The sequence below is a fragment of the Hakea prostrata genome, chromosome 8 (assembly GCF_041222555.1).
Source record: "Hakea prostrata isolate BN-2017 chromosome 8, UWA_Hpros_2, whole genome shotgun sequence".
Taxonomy (NCBI): domain Eukaryota; kingdom Viridiplantae; phylum Streptophyta; class Magnoliopsida; order Proteales; family Proteaceae; genus Hakea; species Hakea prostrata.
In genome coordinates, this window is record NC_142607.1 from 21,729,231 (window position 1) to 21,751,370 (window position 22,140).

The 22,140-nt window shown below is 39.9% G+C and overlaps 1 protein-coding gene across 1 annotated transcript in view; it reads right to left on the reverse strand.

Annotated features, from left to right (window-relative positions):
* The window catches only part of LOC149007421 (uncharacterized), a 32,443-nt gene extending 12,949 nt beyond the window's left edge, over positions 1-19,494 (reverse strand). The window contains exon 1 of the mRNA XM_089167059.1: positions 19,045-19,494. Within this exon, the coding sequence (XP_089023185.1) occupies positions 19,045-19,494 (450 nt within the window). The remainder of the gene's footprint in view (positions 1-19,044) is intronic.
* Between the last annotated feature and the right edge of the window lie 2,646 nt (positions 19,495-22,140).

Sequence of the window (22,140 nt, forward strand, 5' to 3'; positions counted from 1 at the left end):
TGAATCCCCATTGCTACCATGGGTCGTTCGGTCTCAATACCCCTCCGATTAGGGTCTGACATAACAGGACATCCTAGCCAAACACTACTAGACAATCCTAGATATGTCATCCAACAGTTTAGGAAGGTGTCCATAGGGCATCTCCGGAAACATCCCATAATATTCCCGTAGTAGTCCAAGGACAGAAGTGTCAAAAGGACACCTCTCCTTTCCAAACCATACTTAAGCATACACATGCATCAATTCAGATCATCACATATATGGTAACTTCATATATGGAAAGAAATCAATAATTACAATCACTTTGTATATAATTGGTAAGTAAATCATACATGAATCAATTTAAGCAATGCTACTGTAATCAAGGTTATGCAACAGTAGTATATCATTGTAAGAATCTAATTAAGGAAACATATCAATGATATTCAAATATAGAAACTAGATTCATGCTATCTATGTAATTAAGGAAATAACCATCCTTACCTTTTATAACTCGCAAAGGAATCCTAAGAAATCAAGTAAGATCTTGGCAAACTTGAGAAGAAGGTCCTAAACAAGTGTATACAACATATTAGGAAAGATCCCTAACAGAAAAGATACCAAAACATCCAACACGGACCAATTCTGGAGTTGCCTGTATTCATTGGTCGAGTGGATTGGTCGACTGGTCCAGTCGACCAATCAGTCGACCAATGCAGATAGTAGCCTAAAAAAACAGAGTTTTAAGATATGAAATCCGAATTTGGTGGTTCAAAAGGGTACTAATCAAGGGGTAAACTACATCAGTAGTATTCTAACATATAGGGGACCTCAAAACACTAATCAAATCAAGCCATCAAGATCCAAATTAGGAAACAAAAAGTTACCATAATTAGATCAACCATGGATCTTGATGAATTCAAAATAGAAATCAAAGACAAGAACAATAGGAGAAGGGATCATTGCTTCAGGTAAAGGTATCATGAAAAGCATACTTAGATCTTCAAGGAAATAGGCTTAAAAGCATAAATCTAAATAAGGAAACAAAACCTACCATATATGTAACTATCATGATTCATGAAGAACACATAGTATGGTAGAAGAGAACAACTAGAGATTGATAGATCATGGATCATGAAAAGAAAACACAGCAATTAACTACTAACATGATCAATATAGAAGATCCAAGGAGATCGGAATTCAAATCAGAAGTTTAACAAAGATTAGATCATGGTTTGATCATGATTCCTTCAAAAGCTTGCAATGATCATGGTTAAGATCATTGTTCTAGCCTTTAATCCTTAGGATGATCATGAGAGACAAGTCCAGAGATGTTTGCAACAGAGAATGCAGCATCTCCTCTACTGTCTCAACTCAAAAAGGAAAGAAAATAAGAGATAGAGGAGAAGAAGAGAGTGTAGACATACCTTTTGATGAAAAGGAAGAGTTTTGACGAAGATCCGTCAAGAAAATCACCAAGGATGCAAGGGAGATGACTTGCGAGAGGTCTTTGGTTCGTTCCAAAGAGTTTGGAGGCAGCAAATACGAAGTAGACTCGAGATTGGACTTAAATAGAGCAAGCAAAACCTAATTGCCAAAGACAAGCACTCATTGGTCGAGTGGATTGGTCGACTGGTCCAGTCGACCAATCGATCGACCAATGTCGACAAAGTTCAGCAATTCCAAAACAGGGAATTGAAGACCCAGATCAAATCCAATCCTAAAGGGGTTTTGCACACATGTCAAGTGACTTACCTAATAGGTAGAAATGCCTTCAAACCAAGATAGAGAGCACTCCAAGTCCATCAACTAATCCGATCTTCATCAAGATTCAGTTTCCATAAATAGAACTTCATCATCAACTTTCATGGATTCTGAGCCGGACACCAAGTCCTCCACTGGGATGGCCCAAAGCTGACTTCTTACTTTACTTCGGGTCATCGGACCTACAAATAACAAGGTTTCCGGGTCAAGGTTAGGGCTGGGTTTTACATTCTCCCCCCTTAAAGAAATTTCGTCCTCGAAATTGAAAGTGTACTGTGCTTCCAAAGAGGTAAGGAAACTTCTCCTTCATGTCTTCTTCCTTCTCCCAAGAAGCTTCTTCAGGGTATGGTTCTTCCACCGAATCTTCACCAAAGGGATGGTGCGATTCCGCAGCTGCTTGTCCTTCCTATCCAAGATTTCGGCCGGTTCTTCATCGTAGGTCAAATCAGCACTAAGTCCTTCAGTGCTTGCTGCAAAATGTGTTCCGGATTCTCTATGTATTTTCGGAGCATCGAAATATGAAACACATTGTGAACACCAAGAAGAGGCGGAGGTAATGCTAATCGATACGCAACAGGTCCAACCTTTTCCAAAATCTCGAAAGGTCCAATGTAACGAGAGCTAAGCTTTCCCTTAACATTGAATCTCATCACACCCTTCATTGGTGAAACTTTCGAAATACTTTCTCTCCAACTTGAAATTCCAAATCGGTCCTTCTCTTATCAAGATAAGATTTCTGTCTTGACTGGCGGACTTAATCCTTTCTCTTATCATATCTACCATAGCACTCGTAGCTTCAATCATTTCAGGACCTAAGACTTTTCTTTCACATTGCCTCGACCCAATACAAAGGTGTCCTACAAGTACCGCCATACAAAGCCTTGAATGGAGCCATGCCTATTGTTGCTTGATAACCGTTGTTATAGGCAAACTCAACCAAAGCTAGGTGTTCATCCCAATTACCACCCATATCCACCACACAAGATCCGAGCATGTCTTCCAATGTCCGAATTGTCATCTCGGATTGTCCATCGATCGTGGATGATGAGCTGTACTCAAGTTCAATTGGGTTCCCAAGGCCTTCTCGCAAACTATTCCAAAACCTTGAGGTGAACCTAGGATCACGATCCGAAACAATACTCAATGGCACACCATGCGAGACGAACCACATTATCCACATAAAGCCTTGTTAGCTTATCCAGAGTATGAGTGATCTTCATAGGAATGAAGTGGGCTGATTTGGTCAACCTATCAACAATCACCCACACAGTGTCATTGCCTTTACTTGTCCGAGGCAAGCTAGTCACAAAGTCCATGGAGATATCCTCCCACTTCCAACTAGGAATAGGAAGAGGCTGAAGTAATCCAGATGGAGGTTGTCGAACGGCTTTCACACATTGGCAAGTCTCACACTTGGCAACAAAATCATCAACATCAGCCTTCGGACCAATCCACCAAAAATGTTCCTTCAAGTCCTTGTACATCTTGGTGCTTCCGGGTGTATAGTAAAGACTGATTGGTGTGCTTCCTTCAATATTTCTTTCTTAATTTCTTCGTTTGCGTGCACACAGGTCTTCCTCTAAACAACAAAGCACCATCCATGGATATACCAAAGTCGGGGTCCGACTCAGATTCGAAGAAATCTTCTCAACTTTGATCAAAAGCTCTTGATCGTAACTTCTGCAGAGCAACAATCTTATCTCTAAGACCAGATCTTGCCGTCATGGCGGAAAGAATAAAATTAGAATTCTCAGGGACGATTTCCAAATCAAAACTCTCAATAGAAGACCACAATGGTAAACTCAAAGCATTCAAATCCAAAGTCTTCTTCTGGTTCTTCCTACTAAAAGCATCAGCAACAACGTTTGCTTTCCCAGGGTGATACTGAATATCACAATCATAATCGGAGACTAGTTCCAACCATCTCCTTTGTCTCATGTTCAACTCCTTTTGGGTAAAGAAGTATTTCAAACTCTTATGATCCGTGAAAATGGCAATCTTCTCACCGTAGAGGTAATGTCTCCAAATCTTCAAAGCAAAGACAACAGCGGCAAGTTCTAGATCGTGAGTGGGGTAATTCCGCTCATAATCTTTCAATTGCCGAGAAGCATAGGCTACGACCTTGCCATGTTGCATCAATACGCAACCCAATCCAATCTTTGACGCATCGGTATAAACTGTCATACCACCGGAACTATCAGGTATAGTCAAAACTGGGGCACTTGTCAATCTATCTTTCAACTCTTGGAAATTCTTCTCGCAAGCGTCAGACCAAACAAACTTTTCTTCTTTCCTGGTCAACTTAGTCATAGGAGCAGCCAACCGAGAAAAGTTCTCAATAAACCTTCTGTAGTAACCCGCCAATCCAAGAAAACTTCTTATTTCCGTTATCGACTTCGGTCTTTCCCAATCAGCCACAGCTTGAACCTTTTCAGGATCGACACGAATACCTTCGGCTGAAACTACATGACCAAGGAATACCACTCTCTTAAGCCAGAAATCACACTCGCTAAACTTAGCGAACAACTTCTTTTCTCGCAACCTTTGCAAAGTGAAGCTTAGATGACTCGCATGCTCTTCTTCGCTCTTCGAATAGATCAAGATGTCATCAATGAAAACAATCACAAACTTATCAAGCATGTCGTGAAATACTCGGTTCATGAGGTCCATGAACACTGCAGGAGCATTGGTCAATCCGAAGGGCATGACTCTAAACTCGTAGTGACCATACCGCGTTCGGAAAGCTGTCTTGAAGATATCACTAGACCTCACTTTCAATTGGTGATATCCGGACCTTAAGTCAATCTTTGAGAACACAACTGCACCCTTCAACTGATCGAAGAGATCATCAATTCTGGGCAGCGGATATCTGTTCTTGATAGTCAGCTTATTCAACTCACGGTAGTCGATGCACAAGCGCATACTATCGTCTTTCTTCTTGACAAACAAGACCGGAGCTCCCCAAGGTGACACACTAGGCTGTACAAAACCTCTATCAATGAGCTCATTCAACTGATTTTGCAACTCTTTCAACTCAGTAGGAGCCATCCTATACGGAGCTTTAGATACCGGAGCGACACCAGGGACAAGATCAATAGAAAACTCGACATCCCGCCTGGGGGGGGGCCCGAAAAAAAACGGGGGGGAAGAAAAAAAGTGGTGTGTTGAAAAGGGGGGTTTTTAAAAAATTTGGATGGTTGTTAATGAATGTGAATGTCAGTGCCTCTTAATCTGATTTTGTTGGAAATCTTAGCACAAGTTTGCTATAATGACCTGATGTCTGCATTTACTCATTTCTGTGATGCCATATTATTGATGCACCAAGTGATGTTTCAAGCTCTGGAGAACCTGGGGAAAGTTGGATCAATGTGAGAGTTTTAGGATTTTTGAATTGGTTAAATGAGAATCCTGAGACTTACAAATTAGGGGTTCCCATTTGGGTGTTTCCAAGAACTCTGTGCATTGTGAATATTGACTGAAGTTTGACCCCTTCCCTTCCCCAATAGAATAATGCTCCGCTGATTTGGGCTACCTAGTAACCGGGAATATGCATGTAACCCATGTGTATTTTTGACGTCAACAGTGGCCTGAAATAGAGTATAATAAAAAAATTAAAAAAATAAAAAAATAAAAAAATAAAAAAAATAAAAAAACAAAAAAAATAAAAAAGAGAGACAAGAGAGAGAAAAAAAGAGAATAATGTTCTGTTGTTTTGGGGCAACCTAGTAACCGGGAATATGCATGTAGCCCATGTATATTTTTGACGTCAACGGTGGCCCCGAATATGAGCATGCAAGGCACTCTTGTTTGTGATCTTGTTGAGTAACCGAGTATCTTCATCACAAATGAGCGATATTCACGTAAAAAGGCAGGATGACAACAACATTCAAAAAAAAAAAGAAAAAAAGAAAAAAGAAAAAAAAAAAAAAAAAAGAGAAATGGTTCAAAAAGAATAAGTTTGGGGGTCAAATGCTCAAAAGAGTATGAAACAAATTCTTGGGGGTGTAAAAGGAGATGGATCCCTAATTAGTGGAGAGGTAATCATTTGGTCAACATATTAGATCAATGAACTAAACTTGATGACCATGATTCAGTTGGTGTGAAATCCAGCCCAAAACCTAAATTAGGCACCCTATTTGTTTTGGATGAAGAAGAAGTTGTTTGATGTTTGACCTTGAAGTTGGACCTTCAATATGGTGTTGATATGTTTAGAAGGTCATAGAAAGTCAAGTCGGAACTCTCCCTTAGTGTAGATTCGAAAACCCATAGAAAATTGATGATGGAATTCCCTACTTGAAGAGCTTGGTTGATTTAGAAAAGAGAATGCACCTTGATGAAGAGAAGATTGGTTGATGACCTTAGAGCATGGTTAGATATGATTTAAAGCCATTTTCCTATGCTAGGTAAGTTATAGTTGTTGTGTTTAAAATTTCGTTTGATTCCGATAAGAGAAAGGCCCTCAAATCCCTGTTTTAGGCTATGCTGTTAGCCTGGGTCGACTGGCTGGGTCGACTGGGCCATGCTACCCACCCACTGGACCCAAGCAAACAGAATTCGAGCAGAATCTTCTGTTTAGGTCATTATTGCTATATATACCTCATAACTTCGTGTTTTTAGTATCCCTAGCCTCCAAAACACCTAGAGAACAAAGGAAACTCATCTCCAAGCCTCCTTTGGTGTAGAAGAAGATCTACATTCAACTCTCAAGCTTTCTCTCTCTTGTTCTTCAATCAAAGGTTAGTATTCAATCTATTATGCTATTGATTCATTCTTACTAGGATCGTTCTCTTCTCTAATCTGAGATTATGAGGAAGATATTGCATCTCTGCAATCATATCTTCTACAATCTCTTCTCATTCTATATGCTATGATTTCATATTCATTCTCTACATGATTTTCATGATTTCTTCTTAAACTATGATCATGTTCTTATTTTGATTTCTTCTAGCATATTAGATGCATCTCTATGATCATTCTTACTCTTGATTTACTGTGTTCATTTACTAGAATCAGGTCTCATCATCTCTAGTTCATCTCTTTCATTCATAGCTTGTTTTCAATGAAAACCATGTTGTTTTCCAAATTAGAAAGTCTTGTTTTCCAAAATAGAAACTATGATTCTAAATTAGTAAGTAATGGTTTTAATGGTGATTTGATGTCTAAATTATGCTTTTTAGTCTTAGACTACTGTGTTAGACAATCTCTCCAAGTTTCCTCGCATTCTGGTTTGTGTAGCATAGGTTTCGGATCAAGATTCTCTTTTTATTTTCGGATTTGCTCTTGGGCAGATTGCCTGGGTCGACTGGAGCACTCAACCCAGCCAATCAACCCGCATTGACAGCAACTCTGTTTTTGATCCGTTTCGACTCCAATCTTTTGGAATCACTTCTTATGACCTATACATGTTTTGTCAAGCTTGTTTAGGTGATTTTGGATTTGTTCTCTGATTTCTTATTTGAAGACTATAAGTCTGCATTTCGAGGTGAGTATTCCAACTCACAATATGCCTATTTACATGTCTTTATGTATTATGACATGAATGCATGATTTAGCTACTGTTATGTTAGTTTCCATTATGATATGAATGCTGTAAGTACAGTAGGATCTTATTTCCTTATTTACTTTATGCACTTGATCATGAATGAATACTTATTCATGTATATTTCTTATTCATTTAATCTTGTCTTATTATACTCTTCTATTTGATGAGATATCTGTCGTGGATGATATGACTGAATTGTGATTGTGATTGTTTAGGTATGATTTGGTATTGGGGAATGTCCTTTTGACATTTCTGTCCTTGGATATCATTGGGGATAGTATGGGATATTTCCAATGTTGCCCTTTGACACTTTCCCGGATTATTGGCTGTCATACCTAGGACTCGTCTAGCAGTGTTTGGCTAGGATATTCCTTGTTATATCAGACCCGAGTCGGAAGGGTATTGAGACCGAACGACCCGTGGTGGCAATGGGGATTCATGGGCGCTCAAGACCGGTAACCAACCCGTGAGGGGAATGAATCACATTGTGGGGGCCATTTATGGGTAGGGTTGCATATGGATAGACTTGGGATCATGGGCGCTTAAGACCGGTAACCAACCCGTGAGAGGACATGAGAGCTTTCCATTTACTATATGTGAATGACCTAAAGGGTTGATGAGTCCGTAGTCTGGGACTATGCTAACTCTAGTGTGAAGGATACCGGAAAGGATCGCCAGGGGCGAGGAATGGACGTATCTGGATCTGAGTTGATATGACTAAGTAGAAGACTTGCATTGGGCTAGGCTTTACCTTGACATGCGCCAATACTTAGACCAAACGGTTATGTGAGAGAGCGGTGACTTAACCCCCAGCCATGGATTGTCCAAGATGGATGAAGGACCCTTTGCCAACCGGCGTTGTGAGATGAGACCTACCCAAAGAAGTATGGTGCTATGACTTAAAGCATGTCTGCCAATAGAGACCATCATACATATATAGAGTTAGAATCATATTTGCATATATTGTTTCATATCATTTCATATATGTTTGTTTGTGAATGCATGTGAAGATGCTTATATATTGTTTCATATCATTTCATATATGTTTGTTTGTGAATGCATGTGAAGATGCTTATTGTGTTTGGATTACTTGCTAAGTTCTTTTGAGCTTACCCTTCGGGGGACTTGTTTTTAGATGACATTGTAGGTACGAAAGAGAACCCGTGCACCAGCACGGAGAACCTTTCCTTACATGGTACAGCTCCGAATGTCCTTGGACAAGGTAATGAACAGCGAGGCAGCCAACACTCGGATTTGGGCTGCACTGACGACTCCTATTGATGGCAGCCGGCATCATCTTATTCACCGATGGGATCTTGCGCTAGATGCTGATCTGAAGCTTCAAGAGCATGACCTTAAAGTGAAGAGGATGAAGACTGAAGAAGAAGAAGAGCCGACTGAAGAAGTGGATTAGATTCTCTTGTTTCTTCTAGACTTTTATTTTACTTGTATTAGCTTAGAGCTTGCTTTAGATTTCGATCTACCTTCCGCATATGTTGTGGGGTATATTTCCGCTATACTCTACAGTTGTCTTTTGATTTGGTATCTTGTTATTCCGCACTCTAATATTCTTTAGTGATCCTTCTGTGATCCTTTCTTGATTTTTATTGTTAACTTATTAGAATACAATGATTTGTTCTTGCTTTTGATTATGTTATTGTGCTAAATGGATATGATCGTTCCTAAACTTGATCTTTTGGGCTGTGGATCACTCTCCCGGGTAACCCAGATAGGGTATAGGCTGGGTGTATTTGGGCAGGATGTGACAGCTGGACTAGGGTGATTTGGGGCAAGATTCTTAACTTTCACACACACACACTTGAGAGCATCTTGATGAGTAAAGTATGACATCTAAGTGTTATTGGCCAGACGTGTTGGATCTTTAAAAAAAAAAAAAATTATAAAAAGATTGAGAGGCAACTTCTGTTTAACACCCATCCTATTGCATGATTGAGCTAGGTTATTTGCTTTTCTTTTCTTTTGATCTTTTAATGCTTTCATTAGTAGTTAGTTGGTATTTTCACTTGCCTTTATTGCTCGAGGTCAAGCAATGTCTTAAGTTTGGGGGTGTGATAACTCTATGAAATGGAGTTAAGATTGGTAACTTTATACTTGAGATGGCTTGATTTAAGAGTATTTTGTCTTTGTTTTAGTGATAGTATTCATTAGATGTTGTCTTATTTAGTCTTAACATGTTGAATCTTGTTTAGTTCATTATTGTCACCCTTACATGAATTTCTCTTAAGATTTGTGGATGAATTTGACTGTTTCTTTCTCTTGAAAAATGTAGGTAAAGAGCCATAATAGGAGAAGAAGCTTTCCTCTAACTTTGCTGTGAAGTTACTGCAGCAAAACGGAGCAGAATATTCTTAGATCCAATACAGGAGGAAATGACCAGAAGGGGTTAAGAGGACATGATTCTTGTAAATATATGATTGTTCTCAACCCTTGATCTCAGGAGGAATGTTCTAATCCTATGGCCAGAATCTAACCTAATGATTGAAAGCATTTATGGAAGAAAGAGAAGGGAGGCAAAGGAGAAGAATGACACACACACGGCTAAGGAGAGAGGAGAGTACTCGGCTAAGGCAAGGAGAAGAAGGACTAGAGCTGGACTCATGTGGAAGCATTGAAGGCTGCTGGAGAAGTTGATTAATTGGAGAAGAAGGCTGGAGCTCATGTGGAAGCAATGATGCTTTAGTTTCTTTTCATTCTTATAAACTTATCTTCTCATCTTCTAGCTTGATGTTAACTCTAATTACTGCTGTGTTTTTAATGTCTATTATGGGCTAAACTTGTGTTGTGTTGGGATGATAATAGTACCTAACTTGAATTTTGAGATGTACTTATCATGTATGCTTTAGTTTTACTACAATACAACTTGTTATCAATGAATTCAACATGATATATATTGGTTAATTTCTGTTCTTGATGAATCTCTCATGAACGATTGCTATGATTGAGTTAGCTGGAAATTTAATGCAGTCTAGATGTTTGTTAAATTGTGTGAGTTAGCATAACCTTTAATTAGTTGTGTTAATTAGTGGGTTGGGTAGGAATACCCAATTACCTCACATTACCATTGATTGGATTGGGTTTAAATTGCATTCATAATTCAATTCTTCATAGGAATATGCAGATGTTGATTTAGGATGCTAGCTTATGTGTATTGGAAAATACCATATTGCCATTCATTCCAAGTTCTTGATATATCTTGGGGTTGTAGTATTGCTTTAGTATTTGCATTATAAAATTTAGGGGAAGGGAAACTTGATTCCTAACACACTTTTCACTCACTAAGTTTCTTCTATTGCTCAATCTCCAATTTAGTTCGTTAGTTTAATTAACTGTCATTTGGTCATTTAGTTAGTCAATCACAAATCAACCTTGTTAATCTTAGTTAAATCAATTTTACTTTTACATTGAAAGTTAAGGATAGAATTCTCCGTGGGATCGATACTTTACTTATCATTTATTACTTATTTGCGATACGTACACTTGCGTAATACCTTGAGATACAAGCAACACTTAAGGAAATTCGGGACCACCCTCAGAAGGAATGATCCATGATCAGCTTTGGAAAGCATGACCAGGCCTTGGAAGGCTGGCTACTTGAGCCTGACTTATGAAAAGTCGGGACCACCCTCGAAAGGAATGATTCATGATCAGCTTCGGAAAGCATGACCAGGCCTTGGAGGGCTAGCTACTTGAGCCTGACTTACAGAAAGTCGGGACCACATCAGAAGGAATGGTCCATGATCAGCTTCGGAAAGCATGACCATTCCTCGGAAGGCTGGCTACTTGAGCCTAACTTACGAAAAGTCGGGACCACCCTCGGAAGGAATGATCCATGATCAGCTTCGGAAAGCATGACAGGGCCTGGGAAGGCTCTTTTGCATAGTTGAAGAAGAATCTTCAAGTGATAACAGTCGATGGAAATAAACCTTCAAGAACAACTAAAAACTCTGCTCCTTTTCTATTGATTATATTTTCTAAGATGAGTTACATTCCACGGTCGCCTTAAGCAGCTTCCATGCAGATCTTTAAGCCAATATGTGTTGTTACTAACAGTTTTCATCACCACATATGGCCCTTCCCAGTTTGCGGAGAGCTTTCCACAACTTCTTGGGTCTGATGCTGATTTTTTCCTCAAGACTAAATCTCCAACTTTGAAAGACTTAGTGTGAAATCCAGCCCTAACCTAACCCTGACCTTGACCCGGAAACCCGATTTTTTTTATGTCTGAAGACCCGGAGTAAAGGAAGAAGCCAACTATGGGCCATCTTAGTAGAAGACATGGTGTTGACTCTGAACCCATGGATGCTGATGATGGAGTTCCATACTTGGAAGTCTGTGCAGATCTGGAAAGAAAGTTGCACCTGTCTGAAGATGAGATTAGTTGAAGGACTTGGAGCATTATCTGACTTGGTTTGAAGGCATTTCTACACACTAGGTATATCACTTGATGTGTGTGCAAAAGCCCATGAGGTTTGGACTTGAGTTGGGCCTCCATTTCCCTATTTTTGGCCTTACTGACCTGATTGGTCGACTGGGCCAGTCGACCAAGCAGTCGACCAACTGTGTGTTAAATTCGAGAAAATCCAATTTTAGGGTTTTTCACTCTCTATTTAACCCTACATCGTGTTTCTTAGTTAAGGCTGCCTCCTAAACACTTTGTGAACGAGGGAAGACCTTTCCAAAACTCTTTTCGGTGATTTCGAAGATTCCTTTGCCAGATCTGAAGTCTCTCATCTCTGATCTGTCGTTCTAAGGTTAGTATCTCTTCTGTATTATAGATTATTCTTTCTCCAATCTTGTTCTTGATTGAGATCAGGAAGAAGATGCTGCATTCTTGCAACCATCTATTCCATGATCTCATTCTATTCTTTGAGATCCATGATCATCGTCATGATCTTAACCCTAACCTTGAATATTTTCTTGAAACCCTGACCCTTGTTTGATCTTTTTGGAAACCTTTGGTAACCTCCCATGTGAGGGTAACCACATGAATTATATTTATGTTAATCTAAACTCTCTTTCAATGATTTTCTTGTTAGCAATTATTCCCTTTCATCTTGTAACCCTAGCCTTTTCATGAGAGCCATAAGATTGAAACCCTCAATTCTTGGTTCAAATCAAGAACCCATCTTTTGACCTTGACTTGATGATTTTACCTTCCTATATAGTTCTAATATGTTCTAGGAAGTTCCCCTTCGAATTTCCGATCAATCCGACTTCACACGAAGAAGTTATGACCAATCTAGTTTTTGCATTTCCGTACTAACTCGGTTGGTCGACTGATTGGTCGACTGGGTCAGTAGACGAAGCACTCGACCAATGATGTAAGTAGCTTCATTTTTCGCTCTGTTTGATTCGTTTGCTCTATGATCTTTTAGGCATCTTTCCTAATGTTATATCTATGATTGTTAGGGGTTTATTTGCTAAGTTTGGAGTCTCTCTCGTTGATCTTTGGATTATCTTCGACGATAATCAAGGTAAGGACAGTTATTTCATAATAACATAGATCGCATACTCTCTGGTTTCTACTTTATGAAACTTGAGTTTACTTACTGTTCTTATATTTTATACTTCTGACTGTAAGTACAGTAGCACTTCACTTATGTACTCTTTTTCATTATTCAAGATAATATGAAATGCTTATTACTGCATATGGTTTAATGATTGGATTATGCTTTTATATTCTCTTTTATATGATGAGTTGTTGATTGTGTATGTCATAACTGATCTGAGAATGTGTTTGATTAAGTATGGTTTGGGATTGAGAGATGTCCTTTTGACACTTCTGTCCTTGGACATTACCGGAAATAGTATGGGATGTTTCTGGGGTTGCTCCTTAATGCTTTCCCGAATCATTGGGTGTCATACCTAGGACTGTCTAGCAGTGTTTGGCTAGGATGTCCCCATCATATCAGATCCAATTCAGAAGGGAATTGAGATCGAACGACCTGTGGCAGCAATGGGGATTCACGGGCGCTCAAGACCGGTAAGCAACCCGTGAGAGGACGGGAATCACATTGTGGGGGCCATTTATTGGAGGGTTGCATATGGATAGACTTGGGCTCATGGGCGCTCAAGACCGGTAAGCAACCCGTGAGAGGACATGAGAGCTTCCCGTTTACCATATGTGGATAACCAATAGGGTTGATGAGTCCGTAGTCAGGGACTATTAGGACTCTAGTGTGAAGGATACTGGAAAGGATCGTCAGGGACGAGGAATGGACGTATCTGGAACTGAGTTGATGTGATTGAGTAGATGACTTGCATTGGGCTAGGCTTAACCCTGACATGCGCCATACTTAGACCAATGGTGATGTGAGAGAGCGGTGACTTAACCCCAAGCCATGGAATGTCCCAAGGGATGCTGGACCCATTACCAACTGATGATGAGTGATTTGAGACCTACCCAAAGAAGTATGGTGCTATGACTTAAAGCATGTCTGCCAATAGAGACCAGCATACATAGAGTTTAGATGCATACATACATTATCTGTTTCATATTGCATTGCATCTTGTTATGTTCTGCCGCATGTTATTTATGTTGTTATGAGTTAACTTGACTTGCTGAGTTCATTCAAACTCACTCCTTTTTGTACAATCTTTTGTTAGATTATTCTACAGGTACTGACTACTATGAAGGATAGTATGATGAAGCGCAAGTCGAAGAAGCGTACTACACGCAAGGTGCTGGCAACTATGAAGATAACCCTGATGATCCCTCGAGCGATCACATTGCGTACTACGATTAGACGTAATGTAGAGATGGAACATCTATGTTGGATTGATGAAGTCCACTATTTTGAAGATGTCATCTATAAATTAGAAAATGCGTAGTTTACTTTGAACATTTTATTCTTTCTTTTCTTTAGAAACAGTTGTAATTCTTTTTAGACTTACGTACTACGTTCCGTTGTATTTGTGGAGTGAGTTTCCACCTCACTCTACTTCTTTTTGATGTGATTACATCTGGTATCATTTCCGCACTCTGATTATATTGATTATTCATTTACTGATTTGAACCTTTGTTTATAATATTAAAACCTTGATTATTTCTTGTTTATGATTATGTTATTGTATATGTGGGAGGATGATTTCCTTGATACTTGATCTTTAGGGCTGTGGATCACACTCCTGGGTATGCCAGTTAGGGTACCGGCTGGGGGGATGTGACACTTAGGCCTGATACGAGCATTATAGTATGCTGCTGTTGTGAAACCCAGCCCTAACCTTGACCCGGAAACCTTGTTATTTGTAGGTCCGATGACCCGAAGTAAAGTAAGAAGTCAGCTTTGGGCCATCCCAGTAGAGGACTTGGTGTCTGGCTTTGAATCCATGAAGGTTGATGATGAGGTTCTATTTATGGAAACAGAATCCTGATGAAGATCTAATTAGTTGATGGACTTGGAGTGCTCTCTATCTTGGTTTGAAGGCATTTCTACCTACTAGGTAAGTCACTTGACTTGTGTGCAAAACCTCTTTAGGTTTGGATTTGATCTGGGCCTTCAATTCCTCGTTTTGGCCTTGTCGTTCGCATTGGTCGACCGATTGGTCGATCGGGCCCGTCGACCAATCCACTCGACCAATGGGTGCTGTCTTTGGCAATTAGGTTGATTCTTGCTCTATTTAAGTCTAACCTCGAGTCCACTTCGTATTTGCTGCCTCCAAACCCTCCGGAACGAACCAAAGACCTCTCGCAAGTCATCTCTCTTGCATCCTTGGAGTTTTCTTGGCGGATCTTCGTCGGAACTCTTCTTTTTGCATCAAAAGGTATGTCTACTCTCTCTTCTTCTCCTACATCTTTGTTTTTCTTTCCTTTTTGAGTTGAGACAGAGAAGAGATGCTGCATCCTCTGTTGCAAACATCTCTCGAACATGTTCTCATGATCATCCTAAGGATTTAAGGCTAGAACAATGATCTTAACCATGATCATTGCAAGCTTTTGAAGGATTCATGATCAAACCATGATTTAATCTCTGTTAATTTCCTAATCTGAATTCTGATCTCTTTGGATCTTCTTTCATTGATCATGTTAGTGGTTAATGGTTGTGTTTTCTTTCTATGATCCATAATCCATAGAATTCTAGTTGTTCTCTTCTACCTTACTATGTGTTCTTCATGATGCATGATAGTACATATATGGTAGGTTTTATTTCCTTATTTAGATTTATGCTTCTAAGCCTTATTCTATGAAGACCTATGCATGTTTTCATGTTTTCATTACCGAAAGCAATGATCCATCCTCCTATTGTTCTTGTCCTTGTTTTCTATTTCAAAATTCCTCAAGATCCATGTTTGATTTATTTATGGTAACTTTTTGTTTCCTAATTTGGATCTTGATACCTTGATTTGATTAGTGTTTTGAGGTCCCCTATATGCTAGAATACTACTGATGTAGTCTACCCCTTGATTAGTACCCTTTTGAACCACCAAATTCGGATTTCATATCTCAAAACTCGATTTTCTAAGCTATCGTCCGCATTGGTCGATCGATTGGTCGATCGGACCACTCGACCAATCCACTCGACCAATGAGTACAAAGCAACCCTGAATTGGTCTGCTTTCGGATGTTTTGCTATATTTTCTGTTAGGGATCTTTCCTAATATGTTGTATATACTTGTTTAGGACCTTCTTCTCAAGTTTGCCAAGATCTTACTTGATTTCTTAGGATTCTTTGCGAGTTATAAAAGGTAAGGATGGTTATTTCCTTAATTACATAGATAGCATGAATCTAGTTTCTATATTTGAATATCATTGATATGTTTCCTAAATTAGATTCTTACAATGATATACTACTGTTGCATAACTTTGATTACAGTAGCATTGCTTATTCATATTGAATTGATTCATGTATGATTTACTTACCAATGTTATACAAATGATTGTAAATATTGATTTCTTTCCATATATGGAGTTACCATATATGTGATGATATGAATTGATGCATGTGTATGCTTACGTATGGTTTGGAAAGGAGAGGTGTCCTTTTGACATTTCTGTCCTTGGACTACTACGGGAATATTATGGGATGTTTCCGGAGATGCCCTCCTGGACACCTTCCTAAACCGTTGGATGACATATATAGGATTGTCTAGTAGTGTTTGGCTAGGATGTCCTGTTATGTCGACCCTAATCGGAGGGGTATTGAGACCGAACGACCCGTGGTAGCAATGGGGATTCATGGGCGCTCAAGACCGGTAACCAACCCGTGAGAGGACAGGAATCACATTGTGGGGGCCATTTATTGGTAGGGTTGCATATGGTTAGACTTGGGCTCACGGGCGCTTAAGACCGGTAACCAACCCGTGAGAGGACGTGAGAGCTTCCCGTTTACCATATGTGGATGATCAATAGGGTTGGTGAGTCCGTAGTCGGTGGACTATGAGGACTCTAGTGTGAAGGATACCGGAAAGGATCGTCAGGGGACGAGGAATGGAAGTATCCGGATCCGACTTGATGTAACCAAGTAGAAGACTTGCATTCGGCTAGGTATTACCCTGACATGCGCCAGTACTTATACCAAATGGTTGTGAGAGAGTGTGTTGACTTAACCCCCTGCCAAGGTTTGTCCTGAGGGATGAAGGACCCATTACCAATCGGTCGCCCGAGATATCTTAAATGGTTGGAGGGAATCCAAGATATCTTAAATGGTTGAGGATGTGAGTGGACTTTCCTAAAGAAGTACGGTGCTATGACTTAAAGCATGTCTGCCAATAGAGACCAAGCATACATAGAGTTAGAATCATTCATTCATTGTTTGTCTCATATCATATTGCATTTATGATTGTTCCGGAATCCCGCCATTTATGTTATTATGGATTTTAATCGCCTTATCGAGTTTCTTTGAAACTCATTCCTTTATTGTACAATGTTGTTAGACTATCCTGTGCAGTACGGAATACTATGACGGTCCCTATGAGGAAGCGCAAGGCGAAGAGACATATCTCCAGGAAGGTGATTGCGGTTACCACAATTACTCTGAAGATCCCACGGGTGGTTATGCTCCGTACGATGCTTAGTCCGACCATTGAGTGGAAGCGTCCTTGTGCTATTTATGAGATCTACACCTACAAGGATGTCGTCTACAAAGTGGAGAATAATTTAGTTACCCAATGTACTTGCTACCGGGATTAGCTTTTATCTAGTTTATTCTTTCGAGCTACTTTTCCGCTGGATGTAAAGTGGGGGATTTTTGCTTCACTTTACTTATCCGTTTGACACTCGATTATATCTATTATTCCGTTTCGTTTATGATTCATTCTTTCATTATTGGATCTATGATTTATCTTCCGCACTCTTGTTATGGTTGTTCATGATTATGTTATTGTTTATGTGGGAGGTTGATCACTCGATACCTGATCTTCGGGCTGTGGATCACATCTCTGGGTATGCCGATAGGGTACCGGGCTGGGAGGGCGTGATGATTGGTATCGAGCCCAAGGTTCGAGGAGATCCTAACCACAAAAGGCAACAACTGAACATTCCCTGAGTCATTGATCCGAAGTGACTCTTCTACTCTTAGAAGTGAATAATAGAACACCGAATTAGAAACTTGAACTTTGAGGCATAACAGTAACATTTCGAATAACATACCATGATTATACTTGAACAAATGTCACTAATGCAAGGAAAAGAAAAGTGCATAACATACAATAATTAAAGAGAAACAAAATGAACTTCATTAATTTCAAAAGTTTTTACAATGATTACATCTGAAATGCATAAATGGGAAATCCTAAGGTACACAGTCTATCTAGGTGATCTACTCGATCTCTATATGCTCGAACTCCTCTCGCTAGCCGAGTCACCCGATGCTCTATCCTCGTCTCCGTCGAGACTCCATCCTCTCGTACATCTGCTCCCCGTCGACCTCCATCCTCTCTAGCATGGAAGTCATCGATCTCATCTCGTGCACCAAGATCTGAAGTCTCCGGAACCGCATGTGAAGGGCCACCTGCCTCGAAGTGTGATGAAGGAAACTCATGATGCACGGGCTCAGCCTCGCGCATATCTCAGATCATCTCCGGCCCGATCATCACTATCGAGACCGATATCCTCTCCTCCATCCTCTCGATCCCTCATCCTCATCCTCTCGATTCATCATCATCCTCACCCTCCGGACCAGGAGATCTCTCTAACCGATGTAGTCTCATCGGCGGAAGGGGCGGGGGCCCAATGGGGGACCCCCTTGATTTGTTTTGTCCATCGGAGTATCCTCGAAACTCACCCCGAAATGCCTGAAGATCAAAGTCAGAAGCCTCCCATAGCAAAGTAGTTCATCTACACACAGACTATTTCCTTCATCCAATCTTCTTTTGATTCCTTGCAAGAGAGTTCTATTAGTTATTTCAATCTGCCCATTGCATTGAGGATAAGCTACAGAAGAATTTTTATACTCAATGTGATAGTCTGCGCCGAATTCCTTGAACCTTTCATTATCAAACTGAGTGCCATGATTTGTTAACAAGATCTTAGGCAAACCAAATCTAAAAATGATCTTATTTCTGAAAAACTTCTACATTTGATTTGTTGTTATTGTGGCCAAAGCTTCTGCCTCCACCCATTTTGTAAAGTAATTAATTGCTGCTACCACAAATTTTCTTCCTCCAGATGCAATAGGAAATGGACCAAGTAAATCCATCCCCCACATTGCAAATGGAATGGGATTTAGAATTGAAGTCAATTGTTCTATAGGCTGCTTCTGAATCGGAGCATGAATTTGGCACTGATGGCATTTCCTTACATATTCAATTGCCTCAGATTGCATCCGTGGCCAGTAAAATCCTTGTCTCAAGATTTTATAAGCCAAAGCTCTTCCTCCAAGATGGCTCCCACAGATTCCTTTATGAACTTCAGCAAGCGCATACTGTGCATCGGATGGTCCTAAACATTTCAAAAGTGGTCCAGAAACTGTTCTCTTATACAATAACCCATCTTTTAAAACACATTTTGCTACTCTTCTTCTTAATACTCTGGCCTTTTCCCTATCTTCTGGGAAAGTATCTTGTTTAAGATATTGCATAATAGGATCCATCCATGACACTTCCATATCAATTTTCATTATCTCTGATTCAGAATATGCTGGAATATCCAACTCTTCAATATATACAGCTTGTAGCAGAGAAGCAAATTTTGCCGATGCTAACTTTGCCAAAGAATCTGCTATTGTATTCTGATTTATGGGAATCCTCATAATCAAGAATTGCTGGAACCATCCTTTACATTCCAGTGCCTTTTGAGATAACTGATCATCCTAGTATCCTTTGCTCCATATACTCCTTTAACTTGGCTGACCACCAACTCAGAATCGATCTTGACTTCAATATTTTGTACACATAGGGATTTGGCTAATCGCAACCCCGCAATAAGAGCTTCATACTCTGCCTCATTATTTGAAGCACAAAAATTGAATCGAAGAGTAGTTTGAATTACAAATCCAGCTGCTGGACTTTGTAAAATCATACCTGCTCCAGATCCCTGAGAATGACTTGATCCATCCACATGAAGAATCCACCCACTACATATCTCACCAAGGTCTTCTGGTGATGAAACACTTTCAGCAACAAAATCCGCTAGGACTTGTGCCTTTATTGCAGTTCTGGGTCTATAGTCAATGTCATGTTCTGTTAATTCCACTGCCTAGGACACCATTCTCCCGGCAAGGTCAGGTTTATGCATTATTTTCTTTAAAGTCCAATTGGTCAGAACAATAATTAGATGAGCCTGAAAATAGGGTCTGAGTTTTCTAGCCGCTATTATCAAAGCTAAAGCTTGCTTCTCAAATTCAGGGTATCTAGATTCCGCATCTAATAATGTATGACTTACAAAATAGATGGGATTCTGAATCGTACCTTCTTCTTGAATTAATACAGCACTCACTGCAGCCTTTGAAGAGGATAAGTACATTTGTAAGGCTTCTCCTGGAATTGGCCGAGATAAGACTGGTGGACTGGTCAACCTTCTTTTTAATTCTTCAAATGATTTTTGACAGTCCTCTGACCATATGAATTCATTGAGTGCGATCAGATTCTTGAACGCTTTGAAAAAGGGTGCACATTTATCTCCAGATCTGGATATAAATCTGCTCAAAGCCGCAACTTTCCCTGTCAAACTTTGAATTTCCTTCATATTGCTAGGTGGTGACATATCCAAGATGGCCTTAATTTTTTCTGGATTTGCCTCAATACCCCTTCGTGTAACCATATAACCCAAGAATTTTCCTGATGAAACTCCAAATGCGCACTTCTCAGGGTTAAGTCTCAGTCCATTCTTTCTGAGTACGTCAAAACATTCCTTCAGATTAGTGAGGTGATCAGATTTGAATTGATTCTTCACCAGAAGATCATCAACATAAACTTCCATATTCCTCCCAATCTGATCAGCGAACACTTTATTCATTGCTCTTTGATATGTTGCCCCGGCATTCTTCAATCCAAAAGGCATAAGTTTATAATAGTAGCTTTCATGATTTGTCATAAATGCCATGTGAGGTTGGTCCTCCTTCTTCATAAGGATCTGATTATAGCCCGAATAGGCATCCATAAAGCTTAGCATTTGCTGACCTGAAGTGGCGTCAATTAACTGATCAATCCATGGCAAATGATAGCAATCCTTGGGGCAGGCCTTGTTCAAATCAGTATAATCCACGCACATTCTCCATTTACCATTATGCTTTTTCACCATTACGACGTTTGCTAATCACTTGGGACCCTCAATCTGCTCAACAAACTTCGATTTACTGAGCTTTTCAACTTCAATTTTGATTGCATCATGTTATTCTGATGAGAAATTCCTCCTTCTTTGCTTCACAGGTTTACCAGTACTGTCTATCTAGAGACAGTGCTCCGCAACCTCCCTGCTCAGCCTTGGCATATCCTGGGCTGACCAGACAAAAACATCCACATTCATACGGAGAAACTCTTTCAACAAGACTTTATCCTGACTGGTCTAATCAGCCCCAATCATGGTCCCCTTTTTTGGATTTTCGAGATCGAAAGAGAATTTTTCTAATTTCTCCACCGGTTCTCCCCTCTGAATATTCTCCTCATCTCTACTATCCATAATTTCAACAATGAGGGCAAGAGCTTTACCATGTGATTTGGAATCTTTCAAAAAGGTTGTATAACTTTGCCTCGAAGTTTTCTGGGTCGACCTGCATTCTCCAATGCCTCCTTCAGTTGGGAATTTCATTTTCAAATGCCTTGTTGAGACCACAGCGCCAATAGAATTTAAAGTTGGTCTTTCCAGAATTATATTGTATGCCGATAGATTTTTTATCAGCAGGAATTTGGTAACTGTAGTCACCGTTTGTGGATGTGTTCCTAGTGTTATTGTCAACTCCACAGTTCCTTCCACAGAAGTAGACTCCAAAAAACCCAAATAACCTTGTTCCACAAGGTTTTATCTTCACAATATCTAGCTTCAACTGTTGGAAGGCTTTGTAAGACATGATGTCTACAGAAGATCACGTATCAATTAAAACCTTGTGAATGTCTCTGTTTGCCACTTTGATAATAACAACAATCGCATCATCAGGTGGCTCTTGAATTCCACTCATTTCCTCTCATTTCCTCCTCCGTGAAGATTATTTCCTTCATCTTCTTAATTCTTTTAGGAATAACATGAGATTCAACAGAATGCACATACCTGGCGTGAGCCTTAGACTTTGAAATTGAATTTAAGTCTAAACTCCCCAATATGATCATAACAGGAGATTGCTTTTGCTGAACTCTCGGTTTTCCTACCCTTGGTTTTCGGGGGATGGGGGGGAAACTTTTGGGGCCCCCCCTGGCCGGGCTTTTTCCCCCCCCCCCCTGGTGGGGGGCAAAACCCGCCAAAA